The sequence below is a fragment of the Harpia harpyja genome, chromosome 8, assembly GCF_026419915.1.
Source record: "Harpia harpyja isolate bHarHar1 chromosome 8, bHarHar1 primary haplotype, whole genome shotgun sequence".
NCBI classification, from domain to species: Eukaryota; Metazoa; Chordata; class Aves; order Accipitriformes; family Accipitridae; genus Harpia; species Harpia harpyja.
In genome coordinates this window covers 41,889,246-41,905,957 of record NC_068947.1, presented here as the reverse complement: position 1 = coordinate 41,905,957, position 16,712 = coordinate 41,889,246, and the positions used below count along the sequence as shown (strand labels likewise).

Sequence of the window (16,712 nt, the reverse complement as noted above, 5' to 3'; positions counted from 1 at the left end):
CCCTTCCCGCTGGTACCTTCCAGCACTGATAAACTGAAGATAAATGTACTGATTTGGTTTTACCTAATAAGTTGCTGTTACCTGGCATTCAGACTGGGGAGCAAACATCCAAATGGAGGGAAAAAAAACCCCAAGCAACAACATAATGAAGACGTTACAGAACTGGGAGGGCGGTCATTTTTACAAAGATTGTCCAAACTCCTATCTGACCGTCATATTTGCATTCAGTATATTTTGAGTACATTTGTAAAATACTTTTTTAGTTATGTATTTGAAATATCATGCACCACTTAGTTTTCATAATTACATTAATTTTTTTTTGCGTTTAGCATATGGGCTAGGGGTGATGACACACGATGACGTGGACGGTTTGTTCAGCAGTGCCATTGCCCTGCATGCCACAGCCCTGGGGGTCCCCGGGGCGCTGGGTGACCCCCCCGGCAGACACTTCCCTTCTGCTGCTCCTGTACCACTGCCTGCGAGGGAACACTCTCCAGGGCTTGGCCCCCGTTTTCCTTCCTGTCAGCAGAGGCCACCCACTTGTGCTCTGCATTATGGATGTGGAAAATAGATTATTTGCTGATGTCTTTTATGTATTCAAAGCCTGTTGTTTTGTCTTTGTCAAGCTAAATGATGCTAGTTTTCACAGAGCTTTTCCTTTGTTTTTCTTTGCCCTTTTTCTTAATTCTTTTTTCTTTTCTATGCACTTTTTTCACTCTTTTTTCTCCCCCCCGTCTTTTTACTGTTTGCTCCCTTTTCCTTTTTTTTTTTTTTTTAAATTTTTTTGAGTGTATTTTCTAGACTGAAAGTACCAAGTTGTAGTTTAATGAGTAGTTTGCCCTTCTGACAACAAGCACTTGCTGGCAGCCTAACCATGATACACTCTAAACTTTGGTTTTCCAGTACCATAGATAATGTAGCACTCCCAAGTTTGGGTTACATACTAAATTTCAGGCTGAGTGTTGGTTGAAATACTCACTTGGCTGAGTAAGGTGCAGTCAGCTGTGTTTGTTCTCTGGCACGGACATTAAGGAAAACCCAGTAGTTGAGATCTATGCTAAGTTTTGTCTTTTTAATTTCTAATCAGTTTGCTCATGCACTGTAATGACAGGATCCAGTTCCTAAGTGTGTCTTTTGAGGGCAATTTTATAGCAGGCAGGGTTTGCCTGTCTTTCACTTATTTTAATAAGGACATTCCTAAAGGCTGAAGAACTCCCTACAAAGTAAAATATTATTTAATTATATATCTTCATGTTGTCTTCTGTAAATGAAGAAGGAAAAAAGAGAACTAGAAAAACAAACGAGAAATCGTTACTTAAAATCAGCCATCATTAAAAGACTTTGTAGTAGATTACATATCTCCTCATGACTTTTCAAGCTTCATTTCTTGTATTATGCTTAAGTCTCATGGAAGGATTCATGTTCATTTAGTATCTTTTAAAACACAGTTGCCTGAAGTGACACAAGCATATCTGGACAGAGTATTCCTTGCACAGAATAGGCAAGTTTTTTCTGTGTATTGAATGTGTGAGATTTTCTTGTTCAGTGTGAGGTTTTCTTGTGCCATCCTGCGCACTTGCTCTCTGTGTGGTTTCCATTTTAAAAGCAGATTTGGAGAGAGCAAGCACGTTAAATGCCCTTACAGCCATTCTTACTGATAGCTGTGAAGACTTAACCAAAAGCAAAACTAAATAATATGCGCATAAAAAAGGCAAGTAAAAACTAGTAACAAATTTATTCTCCCTCCCTCCCCCCTGCTTTTTTTAACTGAGGCATCCTGATACCATGCTAATGGTGAGTACAGTTGTTCAACATAAAGTGCTTTTCATACTAGACAAAACCTGGTTGATTTCTTTGCATTAAAAAATGCCAAAGAATGTCTTATTTCTTGTGCATCTGTGAATGAGCAGAGGAAGAGTAGAGCTGAAGTTTAAAATCTGTTGACTTTTTTTATTTCTCTTTGGTAGGCATGAAAGATTCACTCAAAAAAATCCCCAAAATTCAAAAAAGTGCTGTTGACATTCTTTTGATGATCTTGGGATTAAGTTATGTATTGGAGAACAAAGCAACTCAGATCTGAGTTTAAGAGAATAAGGAATAGTTTAAAATCATTTATGAAAATGGAAGAGCATGTCATTAAAAATTAAGTAAGACTTGTTGCTGTGTTGGTAGGTGTTTCGTGTGGTGAGTGTCTATCCCAAATCTCTGCTAGCAAACAGGACTCCATTGAGTCACGGCATGTCCCGCATTAAACCATCACATCTCCAAAAATTAGAAAGCTCATTAATGGCTTTCTGCTGTGAAACAAGAATATATTCACTGACTGGTCAGTAATTAGTGCCAACTAGTTTTTGTCCTTCGTTATAGAAATATTCTGGTTCAGTTATTCCAGACCTAAAAGAAATTTATTTTTTTAAAAAACTTTCTGTATTCCTGTAGGTGTATTTTACTGCCAGCAGTCTCCTTTTGCTTTTATTTGAAAATTCAAATACCTCTTCAGCCCACTAGACCAGTGAGAACATGAACTCATTTCCCAGTCTCCTGTTTCTTTGTTGAAACAGCTCAGGTCACTGACTCGGTAGTCCCAAAAACACCAAGCCATTAGTGTCATAGTTCGGTTCTCTTTTTTCTCTTTGGTATTTGTTTTCATAAAGTAGTAGAGAATTTAGATAGTGTAAAACTGAGCAGAAAGTGTGGGAAATCCACTTGAAACTTTCCCTTTGCTCCTTTGGACCAGCAGTCTGCATGGAATCAGCTGGACTCCAGGAAATGTGATTTTAAGGTAACAGGAAAACAGAAATTCATTTCCACTGTCCTCGTGGAAATAAGATGAGTGTTGCTGAAGTTCAGACATTCTTCCACAGAGAACTTTCCAACAGGGACTACACCGTAGTCACAATTCACATCTCTGGGGTTCTGCTTTTACAGGTCTTGTACTATAAACTAGAAAGAAATCCATGTGCCTTACAGCGCTTGGTTACTTTTAAAAACCTTTATAAGGATTTTGGGTTTTGTGGATGTAGTTTGGGGAATGCCTGGTGAGTGCAGCTTGTTCAGCACAAGCACTAGCATCATTCTTGGTGACCGATCAACTGTGGGGTGAGATAGTCCCAAAATTAGAACTGCAGAAGTTGGTCACCTGCCTATATCAGGTTTTGTAAATAACAGAGGAAGATAGGAGGAAAACAAAACTTTGTGAAGGGAATCAAATGCTTGTTGTTAATGAACACTTAAAAAAGGTAGACTTGCATACAGTTGTGTAATTGAAATAGAAGCATATGCTGTAAAAAGCTAAACAATCATTCTTCTTCTCCCCCGCTTCCCCCCACCATCCAGCTCTTTTCTTAAGGAATCTTTTTTTTTTTTTTTTTTTCCTCTGAAGCTCTATTAGGTATATGTATTTGTAAGACATCCAAGAAAACTGTGATTCTTTGATTAATGTTTCTAGGACCAGAAAGGAAATAATACAACCAGCATACCAAAAAAAAAAAAAATTGTTAAATTTTTTTACTGGTATAGTATCTCTGCAACATTTGATCTGTATGTGCGCTAAAAGGTAGGTGTAGAACATCACCCTGAAGGTATCTCTTGCTGTCAGTGGATCATGAATTTCAGCCTTGACAGGTATCCTCTGGTGATGTTATAAAGCATATTTGGCTTATTTTAAGCAAAGCTGTCCATACTTTTGTCTTGTCTTGTTGGAATATTCCTACTTTGTCCCTAGTGTCTGTCAATTTTTGTCATCCTTAAGCTGTGAAATATCTTGTAAAATCTTGTTAGCTGCTTTTAATTGTTTTTCCTCTTGCTAACTTGTAAAAGCCTTTACATCTGCCTTAAAAGATACACGATATTTTTACTAATACTGTAGAAGAAATTACATTTTTTTGTGATATGGTTCATAAATTCCAGTTATTGCAAACATTGCACTTTGGGTGCTGTGTATCTTGGGTGCTGTGTGTCTCCTATATTTTTAAGCCCCAAATCCTGCAAAGACTGCCCATGACTTGTTCTGTGACTTACTATGGAACTATTTAATTGCCAAACTTAAATGCATGCTTCAGTTCTTGTAGGGTCCAAGACCAGCTCTCTTTTCAAAAGCTTGCTGGTAGGGATGCTTGCCAGCACTCAGGGATCCCTGAGAGGGAGAGAAGGAGCTGGTATTTTTGCTTGCTACTGTCTACCAGCTTCCCGTCTCCCATACAAAATGAGCAACTAACATGCTATTGATGATGTGTCGAGGGGAAAAAATCAGATAAATAAATATAATCTGAAGAGTCCACTAAGTGGATTCTATTGATGTTTTGCCATTCAACAAGTAAATAATGCCAGTAAAACTTGCGCTGTCATTTAATCATACGTGCATTCACTTGACCGTGGAGCGTCTTGTCTAAGTAGTTACACTATGTCTTGCCAAAATCTTCCATACAAAAAAAGAATGAAAGTGTCCATGTTAGCCGTGTTTTGCATTTGACTGGATTTTTTTTTTATGGGCCAGCTTCTTTCATAATTATATAATTGTACGTGAATATATCAACAGTTATGTCAGAAATGCCCATGAAGTGTGGGGGTAGTAATATGGAAGATGAAGCAATCCAAAGGAAAACAAATTCATCACACTATGTCAGTGTCCATTTTTAAGAGGAAAAGTCCCATGCGATGTAATAGAGAATTACAACATTTTTCATTATGCCAATCCTACATTTGACTGAGAGGCATCAGCAAAAAAGTAAACACCAAGAAAGTCTCTGAAATGTAGGTCAAAACTTGTGAGAACTTGGATAAGCAAAAATGGGAAAAAAGATTTGGAAACACAGAAGTATTAAAAAATAGGGGCTGAAATACTTTGTTCATGTTATGAATGCACCCTGTTTTACAGGAAAGAAGAGAGGGCATAGAGGATAGAGTAATCTTGACATACTTAAGGGGCGGGGGGCTTCCAGGCCGTGCTGTAAAAGTGAAGTTTGAAGTCAGTCTGTGGCCTCAGTCATTCCATCAGTGGCGTTAAATCAGGAGAATTTTTGTTGTTGACAGTTGCAGAGATTTACTCCAAAGTGCAAGCAAAGAGCGACTGTGTGTCTTTCTGTAATAGATGGTGCTTGTATAACAGCCAGATCTGACTTACTCTGTGTGGGGGATCTCCTAAATGCTTGTTCAGCTGATAGCATGATGACCCATCTTGTTAAAAAGCCTCTTTATAGTAGAACTGCTGCTTCAGGGTGACGAGTAGGGTAAAATGGTTAACAATTTAAGAAGACAACCTAATGAACATCACTTGAATTCTTGGAGCTGAGTATACGTTTCTATTTCAGCACTAACGTGCAGTGAGTTTTGGTTAATTTACTTTGGGCATAACTGGATGTTCAATACCTAGCCTTCATGCATGGAAAACAAAAATTATTCGTGAGCTGGGCGGTAGTAAAGAGACGTAACGTACTGCGAGCCCCTTAGGAATTCACAAGGTGACCTAGGCCTAGGGTCTGTGCTGCCTTGCTGAGCTCAGCGTGGAGCAAAGGCAGGGCCTCCGGGGTGATGGAGAACATGTGTAAAATACACTGTGGGATCGCTTAAGTCCTGTGAAGTTTTCTCTTGCTCATCTTTCGAAGGGCAGGAGGCAGAGAGGGGCCAGCTAAAGGCAATGCTGTTGTTCAAACAGCACCGAGACGTCAGCTGAGCTTTGTGAAGGAGGATCATGGAGCACTCTTCAAACATTAATTTAGTTTCACACGAATGAGGTAGAAGGCTACCAGTAATACTTGTCTTACTTAGGACTGACTGTAGGCAGAAACCATACAATAAGCTTGCCTAGATAAGTCAATGGTAAGGGCTGGAGTAGCTGACTCCCCATTGTACTTGTAGTACATTTATCCTGCTCAGAAATAGGCCGCGTACTTTATTGACTACAGTAATAGGCAGATCTCTATCACGTAACAAACTCTGAGACTTAAAGAATCTGTGCTACCCACAGGAGCTGAAGTCACTGCTCAAACAGTAACTCAGCTACTTTGTCGATTTGTGTCCAAAAATAGCCCAAACAGAAGCAAATGGTGGTTCAGCACTTTAGGAAGAGAGACAGGTGGGGAGCATGGTGCAGTGTGGTACATGGCGAAGGTCACAGTGGGATAGAAACAATTTCAGACTTGCATTTCGTGATACTGGATTGCAGCTTGATTTTCCACACTTTAATGTTCTTTTAAAGCCAAAGTTGGTTGTTTCTGTGTATTTGGATCTGCTTTGCAAGTTACGGACAAAGATTTAGGTGAAATGGTGTGTGATTATGTGCCATGTAACACTCGCTGAAAAGATAGGAGTTGGTTACAGAACATGAACAGAGGAGTGGGTGCCTTGAAGTCAAAGTTTAAATGTGCTCCAGATAGAAGTGGCATGATGGGGACTGCAAAGTGTGGAGCTTAATGGCAAGCTACTACAAAGTTACCAGGCGTCCTTAACTGGTGGGGACCAGGTACTGCTGATGAGCAGGGAGGAACTAAAAAACTCTAATACGCATCCAGGAAAATGCCATTTTTAATTTTTCTGCATGCACTTGGCTCAGCAGATGGTTTGTTTCGTTTGCTGTGTGGGGGCTCTTGTTGGTGAGTACTTTGGAAGCATCAGGGTAACTACTTCTGTTTGTTTGCTTCAAATTCGTGTATTAAAATTCACTTCTCTTAGGCAGGGAGTCAGATTTCTCTATTGCACCTTTTAATGGCACTTGGGAAATCCTAGCTCATAGTGTCATGGGGTTCTGCATCAACATTGCTATACGTAAGTGCATCATTAACAGATGAGTGGCTGGCAATATGTTCCACTGCTAAAAAGAGGGATATCCTGACATTTGCAGTGACAAAATATGAAAAACTACAGTGGACACAGGTGTGCGAGAGCTGTGGTCTCTCACTCACTTGACTAGTGAAGTGTGAGGGCTTCTCTGCTATCCTTCAGACATGAGCACATCTGAGAGCTGGACTGGCTAGTGTCCTTGCTTCATGCTCTTAAATTTTATGTTGCTAGTTAATCTGGGCATTAGGTGGAAATGTTAAGATTGGAAAAGATACGTCCATGCTGTTGTTGATAATTGGAATAAATTCTCTATCTAGTATCTTGCCAAAACTTCTGAGAGTCTTGCATTAAAGCCCCATATATTTGTCACTGGTTTGTTTAATTATCTATATGATGGTCATTTATGCCTAAGGGTTTGTTGTCAACTTCTGACTATTTTTGCATGACAGGTCACAGTAATGAAAGGCAGTAGTAGGAATAAGGATCATTCGACAGAAGGAGAAGGAACTGGGAAGCGACCAAAAAGAAAGTGTCTTCAGTGGCATCCCCTGCTTGCCAAGAAACTCCTTGACTTCTCTGAAGAGGAGGAAGAAGAGGAAGACGACGAAGATATTGATAAGGTAGACTTAATTGGATGCTTTGACTGTAGAATGTTAATCGTGGGTCAGATTCTCCCTAGCTGTGTTTTTATTTTGTTTGCTTCTTGCTGTTCTGTTTTGTGAATGAACACAGCCAATGAAAAGAATGATGCTCTGCCTATAAGGCTATAAAGGCAAGTAGCAAATAACACAAAAAAGTGAATTATCAATCATGCTTTTAAAATCTTGGATAAAACTCTTTTTTAGAATTAGACTGTAAGGGTTTTAACTGGGTTGTTTTAATAATGTGTTGCACATCTCAATTGCTCAAGGTGGGGTTTTGACATGGGTTTTTTAATTGTTTATTTTGGACATGAAGTTAGCCTGTGCTTGTTACCTGCTTCTAGTGGCTCTGAGGACATAGGAAGCTAATAGTTTTCTTTCTTTTTTTAAAGATTAAAATAATAGAAAGATTAAAAGGGAAAAAGAAGGAAAAAGCTGTGAATTATTTTTACTGTCTTTGCATGTGAAATTCAACTTATCTTCCAGAATATTGAGAGCACAGGTGGAATAATCTGTCTCTGGTTTGACGCTTGGTATTTTGGTATTGTTCAATGATGCTGGCCTTGCCCTTTTTCTGTAAGGACCCTACAGTGTGGCACCTAACGAATGTACAGTTAAACTCATCCTCTGTAACAGCAAGTGGGAATGGGTTATGGAAATGTGATGTTTCCATCATGTGGATAACGTTCATATCTGCATTTCCTTGATGCCTTCCTGAGGCAGGAAGGGAGAGGTCAGTGCTGAGGAGACCTGCCTTGAGCCACATACCTGATAAGGAAGGATGACCTTGACAAGGATAAGGAGCAGCAAGGAAGAGCCTGATACTCTGACAGTGCTTTCTGTTGACCTTACAGGTCACTTTCACCACGTGATATAAAATAGCAGTGTTGCAGTTAGGTAGGAGGTGGTTTTCTGTCTCAGACAGTAATTCATTTCATTCAGTCAGAGCTAGTCTTCTGTGGTGCGTCCCTTGTAGGAATGATACACTAGGCTGTAAATGGAGAGAGCATATTTTGGCAGTGTTGAGATTTGCCCTCTGTCTCTGACCGGGCAGCTGTGCAGTGGCTGCACTGCAGCACAGCTCGGAGGCTGAGTAATGAGCAGCAGGAGATGGGGAAACAACTGTTACCTATGTGCTTTCCTTCCTGTGCACTCTGTAGTTGCAAACACGTGTGATTGAGGTCCAAGGTAGCTCTGCTCACCTCATCCCACTAAGATGATTTCTAGGTTGTAGGAATGGGGTAGGAAGGATCTCTTCCCTCCAACCCGTTAGGACTGTTACTAGAGAATGGTCCTCAGCTTAGAAATCTGCTCCACTTGCAAGTCGGAGTTTAAGTCTTGCAGGGAGCATGAATGAACCTTGGACCATCAGGTGAGGAGGTTTGATGTAGAACCCCGGGTCTTCTGGATGGAACAGATGGCCTTTGGAGACAGCTGTGTGTATCCACGTGCATCTGCCTCGTTCATACACAGACTCTAAGTCTCCATGAGAAGCGTGGATAACTGAGTTTACACCCCTTTCCTTTTGGTTCTGGTAGGTACCGCTCCTTGGCGCTGATGGTTTAGAGCAGGATGCTGATGAAACCGAAGATGACGAGTCCTCAGAACAACGAGCTCGCCGACCAATGAATGCATTTCTCTTGTTCTGCAAACGCCATCGCTCTCTCGTGCGAAAAGAACACCCTCGCCTCGATAATCGTGGCGCGACCAAGATCTTGGCGGATTGGTGGGCTGTTCTAGATCCAAAAGAAAAGCAGAAATACACTGACATGGCCAAGGAGGTATGTTCTGTCTGAATGGTGGATGTAAAGGGAGTTCACTACCTATTTGTCTTCTGTTTCTGCGTATTAAATGTTTTCTGTGGGGTCTTTCTCTTCCATGAGTTCCTCAGCTTCCCCAGTGGGATTATAGTGCCCAGAGCAGCTACTGTTCTTGCTTTGATTCACTTGGTCCTTTGGACCAGAATGAAAAGAAATCAGTCTGTGTACACAAACTAACCTGGCTGTAGTAGTCATTGGTACAAATGTATGCACTTTGTGATAGATATCACCTGATAATTCCTGCAGCACAAGCATTAACACGTGGATAGTGTGTGGATAGTGGCCATTGAAAGCAGTAACATGCAGTTCAGTGTGAGATGACTAGTGATACTTAGCTCAAGCTGTGCATTTGCTGTCGATAATACAAGTTGCTACTATAATACAGGTGGATCAAACCAAAAGCATAGTCAACAAATGTAGTCCTTGTTTACCTGTGATGCTAAAGAATTTAAAAATTATTAGTGTTTCATTAAGTACTCTCCCTGTGTATTGTTAACCAGTTTCTGATAGAGCAACCTTCGGTGAGGCAGAGTCCAATACCCAAATCAGAGAGCAGTACATAGTCAGAGTCCTTTAACTGGGAGCATGGAAAAGAGATTTATCCCCATATTTCACAAAGTATCTTGATGTCAACTTAAAATTTAAATGAGGCTTTTTAAGAAGTAGCTTGTTTGGTAAGCTGGCCCCAAGAAGGCTGTGGGTATTGATAGCAGAGTGAGACACACACACACAGACAGTTACTTAGGCTGATACCATCACCCCAAACCAGATCCCTGTAATTACCTGTGTGATGTAGATTGCAGGCAACCATTGAATTCAGTCTTAGAAAAAATAATGGAGGGCCAGTGAGAAGGAAGAACATCTCTCTCATTTGTCGAGTAATGCTAGCACGCTACAGGAGGTACAGATAGCTGTGAAATGATTGGGGAAACTATTATCTGTACCTGCCCTGTCACCTGAAGTTGTCTACTACTTTTAACACATGTATATAAGGTCTGTTCAGTAGTTTGTGTGAGCGTGGAAAGGTCCACAGGAAAAACAAAGTGTTCTGCATGGCAGGTCCTTTTTGAAACAGGGTCTGTAGTACCTCTGTAGTTCCCTGTCTGTGACACAGCATTGAAATACTTGAGTCTCAGCTTTGTCCAACCATTCCTGATTTGTTCTGCATTCCCACTTACAAATTAGCAATGCTTCTTGCAATGTGTGGGAAAAGGGCAATTAGGAGATCCAGTACAGGTACAGAGGAAGGAAAGATGAAAATGAAGAAATAATTTTTGGAAGAAACAAACCTGATATGGCTGGGTTTTGTAGCCTTTTGTCTTGCTGAAGGAAGCTCATTCATTAAGAAGGAAAATAATTGCAGAACTTCTATATGAAGTGACAGATCTGAAACTATTAATCATATTGTTGGAGAAATCATTGTTCCTGTAGTGATTTATTTATTTTTCTTGGCATGAAGAACAAATTGCATATTCAACGTCAAAGCGAAACAAGAAATCTAAGTAGTTTACATCATTACAACTAGTTCCAAGAATGTGTAGAAGAGAGAAAGCGTATAATTTTTATTCTTTAAACAGTTGTATGTTAAAACAATAATTAGCAGCTATAATGTGCTATTGAATGTATTTGGGCCTTCTTCACCAACAGGCCTATTCTGTGTGTGTGGATCGGTTGTTTTGTTTTAACACTCATTTTTGTAGTTAGGCTTAGTGCTGAGACTGTCAGAAAGATGTTAATGTCAACCCTAGTGCAAACCATTTATTGGTATTTTTCTATGGTCAGCTCAGTTAAAAGTCAAGAAGGTGAATGCCTTTGGAAGGACATAAAATTACCATTGTACCAGTAATCTTCTGTTTGAGTACCTGTATGTATAAGCTCATGGAGGTTTAAAATACAGTGGATGAGCTTCTGTTACTGAAATGTAGCCTTTCAGTGCCCTTTGACTTCCAGTTTTCACCTCATAGTCTCTAGCCACTGCCCTGGCAGGGCACACATCTCCCAAAGGAGATCCCTGTGTCCTATCCGCTACCCCCGCAACATGTCTTGTGTACCTTGAGCATCTGAATTGCTCTTCCAGAGATACGAATGGACCTGACAGAAGTGGTCCCTGCTTCAGTGGCTACAACCCCTGTTGTTTTATAGTTTCGAGAATGTTTTTACTACTTGAAGCCATAGTTTAGAAAGCCAGTTAGCTTAGATCAAGCATCAAGCAAGAAGCTTTCAGTTTCTTACCTGCTTAGTACCAGCAGTGATGCTATCTCAGCAGTGCAAAAATCAATGCATTTGTATATTTACTTACATATGTCTAGCTATGTGCAAGATCTAGGATTTTGGAAGATCCAGGCACCCAAACATTTTGCCAAGTGGAATTATGGGACGTTTCCTGGTGAGTTAGACATCTATCCCTGATTCCCACTGAGAGGATAATCAGGTCTATAGTTAATTTAGGCACTTCTGGGAAATCCCATTAGGTACCTGTCTTCCCCATGCTCCCTCTATTTTCGGTCTTATGGTTTATGGTCTCTTGTAGCAACACCTGCTCTGGAGACCTCATGCTGTGCCTGCAGAGCTCGGTGTCAGCTTCTGCTGGTGTTTTCTTTAGGAGTAGGCTTTCTATTTGTATCCTGCAGACTTCCTAGATCAACTTAACTTTGAAAGTTTCATTATCTAGGATATAAGCCCAGTAGCTGATAAATACTCCTACTGGAACCACAAGTGTTCATGCTGTTCGTTAACATTTCCCTTCACTGAGGGGAAAATGAATTCTGGCCACTCATAAATATGCTGCAGCATTTTTTTGTTACTACAATAATAGGGGTAGCGTTCTTCTCTTGACTCTTACAGGGCTTACTGGGAATATTCAGCTGCCTTGGAAAATATCCAGTGAGATTATTATTGTTCAAGCCCTGTTTCCCTTGCTAGAAAACACTACATTTTTAAATACATCTTTGCATCGGTAGGACCCAAGCAGTTGGGATTGTTTCCTGTAGGGAGCAGCCTGATAAATTCAGTGGCAGAGCTGGACATTTCTCCTCACGAGCTCTCAGCCAGTGGTTTCACAGGTACAGTCAGCCCAAGTGGGAGCTTGCTATCCTTGCAATGTCGCTGCTTTGGCAGTTGTGTCAGGGTAGGAAGCGACAAATGTTCTGGCATGCTGGCTGGAGTCTGGCAAGTTCACTGGGTGACGTATGGACTGTAACATGTAATGTGAACCCTGCGTCCTTCAGGAGTGAAAAACAGAGTGTAGTATTTTCTGGGGATTTTTTTTATTATTATTTATTTAATTGGGGGGGGGTTAGATCTCTGGGATTCATGTGACATTTAATAGCCGGTTGGTGGGATTTAAGCATACATTTAAAGTTAAGCATGTGCTAACTGCTACCCTGAGGTGTAGCTGGAATCCACTTGTGAGCTCCTGTTCCCACCACACTGGAGAAAGCAAATCTTTTTTTATTTGGTGATGAAAGCAACTCAGGGAGTTGCACTAAAGCACAGCGCCTTTTTTAACCTCAGCTCTAAAATGGCACCGGTCCCACTGCATAGCACATCGTTCCCTAAGCTTTCACAAAACAGAAATGAAACATCAGACTGATTCCACAAACATATCCTGTGCTTTTTTTATCTTACCTGGAACTTTGGGACAGGACCCTGCAGGGCTGTCCCTGCGACTTGCGCAGGAGCCAAGGTGGTGTCTTTGCATTCCAGGTTAAGGATTTACCTTTTTTTTTTTTTTTTTTTAAAAGCAACTGTAGAGATGTCCTTAGGCTGGCTGTGTTAAGTTGGTTTACTGCACAGTTGGTCAAATGGAGGAAAACAGTAAGCTCTGCTAATGCTTTCGGCATTTTCTCATGACTCTGTAGCTCATTTAAGTTATCTTCTCATGACCTGGGAAGCAGAATCTATCACTTCATTTTAGGCCTTGGTCTAATAGTCACAAAAATCAATACTGAAAGTCTTTCTGAGATTTGGATCAGGCCCCTGTATGTATTTTATAAAACTACTTCTTGGCCATTGTTTAACTTTCTACATTTTCATTTATCTTGAGGGTTGAAACTGTGAAAGGGGCTGATGAGTTGTCCTCCCTCAGTTTGCTTCCTCTCCTTCAGAGAGTGCAGTTAATGTTCACTTCTTGGCTTTGCAGAGGAAAAAATCCATTAATACACCAGCTCACTTGAATTGCTCTTGTTGGAAACTGATTAAAAGCTTGTTGCTGCCTCGTCTCACAAATGGCATGCATTCTGGTTCTCATTTGATGGGCAGCCTGTCAGATTACTCCATAGAATAATTCAGTTGCTTTACTCAAAGCAGCAATGCTGATAGGAAGAGCTTATGTACCTCATTGCTAGCGATTCTGTGCTTTGCACTCTGCAGGCTGGAAGCATGATTTGTGACTGGGCTGTGGCTTTAACAATGGAAGGCAAAGCTGCTTCGCTGTGTATTTCCCTTCCGCCTCTTCCTTTACCCCCTCCCCTCCCCTTCCCTCCACCAGGCTATTTTTGTGGTGTACTGAGCTCCCAAACCAAACTGAGGGAAAGGGAAAAGGGGTGAGGTGAGAGGTGTCGCAGTCCTTAGTTTGCAGATTTGATACATACACCCTATTCAGAAAATACAGCGTGTATGTGGGTCAGCAGTCCCTGCAGATTTTTATTATTTATAGCCATTTCTATAAATACGGGACTTCACACAGCGGGTTCACACGGTGCTGTGCTTCTTGTAAACTGAAATGTTTTTATGCTTGCTACAGTCTGAAGGTAGCAAGTACCAGCTAATAGGTTAAGATGGAAATGAAAGTAAGTGATACACATGCAATGGTGAGCCTGCCACAAGGCATGCCATTTACTGATCTGGGAAAACACTGCAGTGTCAGAGGACAAAGTTTTCAGTGCTATTTCTTTATTTGATACCCAAGGGATTTTTTTTCCCCCTCTGCTTGTGTTTCTGTGCAGGCTTGTGCATGAAACATAGGTGCTTCTCTGTGCCATAACTGGGACTGATGACAGCTGGGGGGGTGGGAACATGTGTAATCACAGAAGAAACTTCCTGCAGCTGCCCTGCCATGTACTTCAGGATAAAACCACTCTTTTGGTTGTGTGCCACCATTGAGAGCTACCTAGTGCATGAAGAGGTACTGGGTTCCTTCTCCCTGCAGTGAGCACTGGTACTTACTGGGTAGGCTCCCACAGGAGCCAGTGCTGTAGGACCCTATCAGTTGTTAGGCGAACATTTGCCGCTGGAATGTGTGGCGTATTGCTCTGATTCGCCCGTTCTCCCCCTTGCATAGCAACACATTTAAAATACTCTTTTGTGTGCTCTCTTCATTGCTGTCAACATTCAAAAATCTTGTTTTGGTCTGGTCAGCAAGATACTTGGAAAACGTCACTGTTGCATTTTGTGAATAAAATAGGTCCCCATCCTTCCCCCCACCCCCAAACTGTGTAGGATCCAGACGTTTTCTTCCACCTCCCGTGTTTAGTCTGGCTTTGTTCATTTTGCTGCCTCATACCAAGAATATAGCAAACAACTGAGATGTGTGCTGTGTGCTCAAGGCCAAAGAAAGTTTTAAATGGTCCCAGTTTATTTTATGCAGCCATGCAGCGTGGTACATTTTGGAAGGAACGCTGGGATGATGTATCAGAAGTTACTGAAAATGAGATGATACTGGTAGTGGTTTATTTTCGGTGCCTGGTTTGGGAAAGCATATACTCAAATATTCTAAAATATGGAACTACTAGAGAAAGGTGAATGCAAGGTAAGGAGGATCATGCTGCATTTATTGCTAAATGTATGTTTTCATTTCATTGAAACTAGAAAGTAAACAAAGATTGTACCTGCAAAAGAATTCAAATAGCTGTGTGTGTTTCTTGAAAGAGTGAGCATACAAGCACTGGGGAGCAGTCTGCAGGATCAGAACTTCAGCCTGCTCTGGGTGATAAACTCTTAGGAGACGAAAGAGAAAACCCACTTTTTTAAGTACAGCTCTACTTAATATTTCTTATTATTAAATGGTGTTGGTGGTCAGACTCTAAGCATGTGATTAAACTATTAAAAATCAAGATATTTAAGGATTATTTACTGTATTAAATCCTCTTACACGCAGTGCAGTCTATTGCCCTGTGGATAGTGTAATGTCATGACTGGCATGACTGGTAATTTTCCTTTTCTTTTCTAGTACAAAGATGCATTTATGAAAGCGAATCCAGGCTACAAGTGGTGCCCTACAACAAACAAACCTGTAAAAACTCAGACATCTGCTGTAACAAACAGGAAAAAGTTATGGGCCTTTGCATCAGACGCCGCAAAAGACTTGCCAAGCCCAAGAAAAGCAACAAAAAGTGAAGAAATGCCACAGCTGAACTTTGGAATGGCAGGTGAGATTTCCATCCATGTTACTCAGACGTAGCATCGCCGTTTTGTTTGAGGATGCAGCATTGAAATTGAACTGCGATACCAGTTTTCTTTATTGCACCTGGTACTGTAGTGCAAATACCTTTCATGTCCCAAATGAAGTTGCCAAGACTCTAGTTAGACCTTTGCATAACAACTTCCTAAAATTTTCCTTAGTGCATGATTGCTTTCAAGAGTTGAGTCCAGATATGTGGCATCATAACCCATGCCCCTTTGGGGGTTCAGATTTGATTGGTTCTTAATTCTGGCTTATCTGCTGTTAGAGATTTCTTTTTCTAGTAAAAAAGGAAAAATGCTGATTGTGTGCATTCTTTTTCATAGAGCATTGTACTATGTTCAGTAATTTGCTGTTTACAAAAATACTTTATGGGTATCTATGAAGTTGGAGGTGTTAACATTCTTGTGGACGAATGTACTGGTGGAGCTAACTATTTGTAGTTAAATCAAGAGAAGCGTAATTTAATTTCACTTAAAATATGTTCTTTTACCCATTATACCTTGGAAGTGTGGATTCTAACCTTTTAAACATTTAAAAAAAAAAAAAAAAAAACCAAACAAATCCTTGAGTAAGTGTACATGGAGTGCCTGAACCGGTGAAAGGCAGATAATCTCTCACTGATACCCACAAATAGCAGAACTGTTGCAATCATGACCTTGAAATACAGAGACATTAATGTTAAGTACTGGCGGCTTAAGAACCTAACAGTCAAAGTAGAAAATAATTTTTCCCCTACCATCCTTCCATCCTTTTTTCTTTTTTTTTTTTCTTTTTTGCAGTTTAAAGTGTCTAATTTTATAAATACTGATGTATTTGAAACTTTGTTGTATCCTACCTAGTTTGACAAGTGTGTGGCAGATAGGACTTTTGTGCTTAGAGAGATCATGAGCTGGAAAGTGAAAAATGGTTTTATGGAACAAGTCTAAAAGGATAAAAAGGGATAAAAAAGCATATATACCTTTTTGCTAGTATAGCGGTATGAAAATGCCTGTAATGAAATTCCTTCTGGCTATGAAGGAACTGTGAAATGTGATCAAAATAAGTTTTTCATGCTATGTAGTTATGATATAT

At 40.5% G+C, this 16,712-nt stretch overlaps 1 protein-coding gene across 1 annotated transcript in view; it reads left to right on the top strand.

Moving 5' to 3' along the window:
- Window positions 1-16,712, top strand: part of BBX (BBX high mobility group box domain containing) — a 142,318-nt gene that overhangs the window by 76,420 nt on the left and 49,186 nt on the right. Inside the window, 3 exon segments of the mRNA XM_052793782.1 lie at window positions 7,227-7,397; window positions 8,957-9,199; window positions 15,408-15,606. Of these exon segments, the coding sequence (XP_052649742.1) occupies window positions 7,236-7,397; window positions 8,957-9,199; window positions 15,408-15,606 (604 nt within the window). The 5' untranslated portion in view covers window positions 7,227-7,235.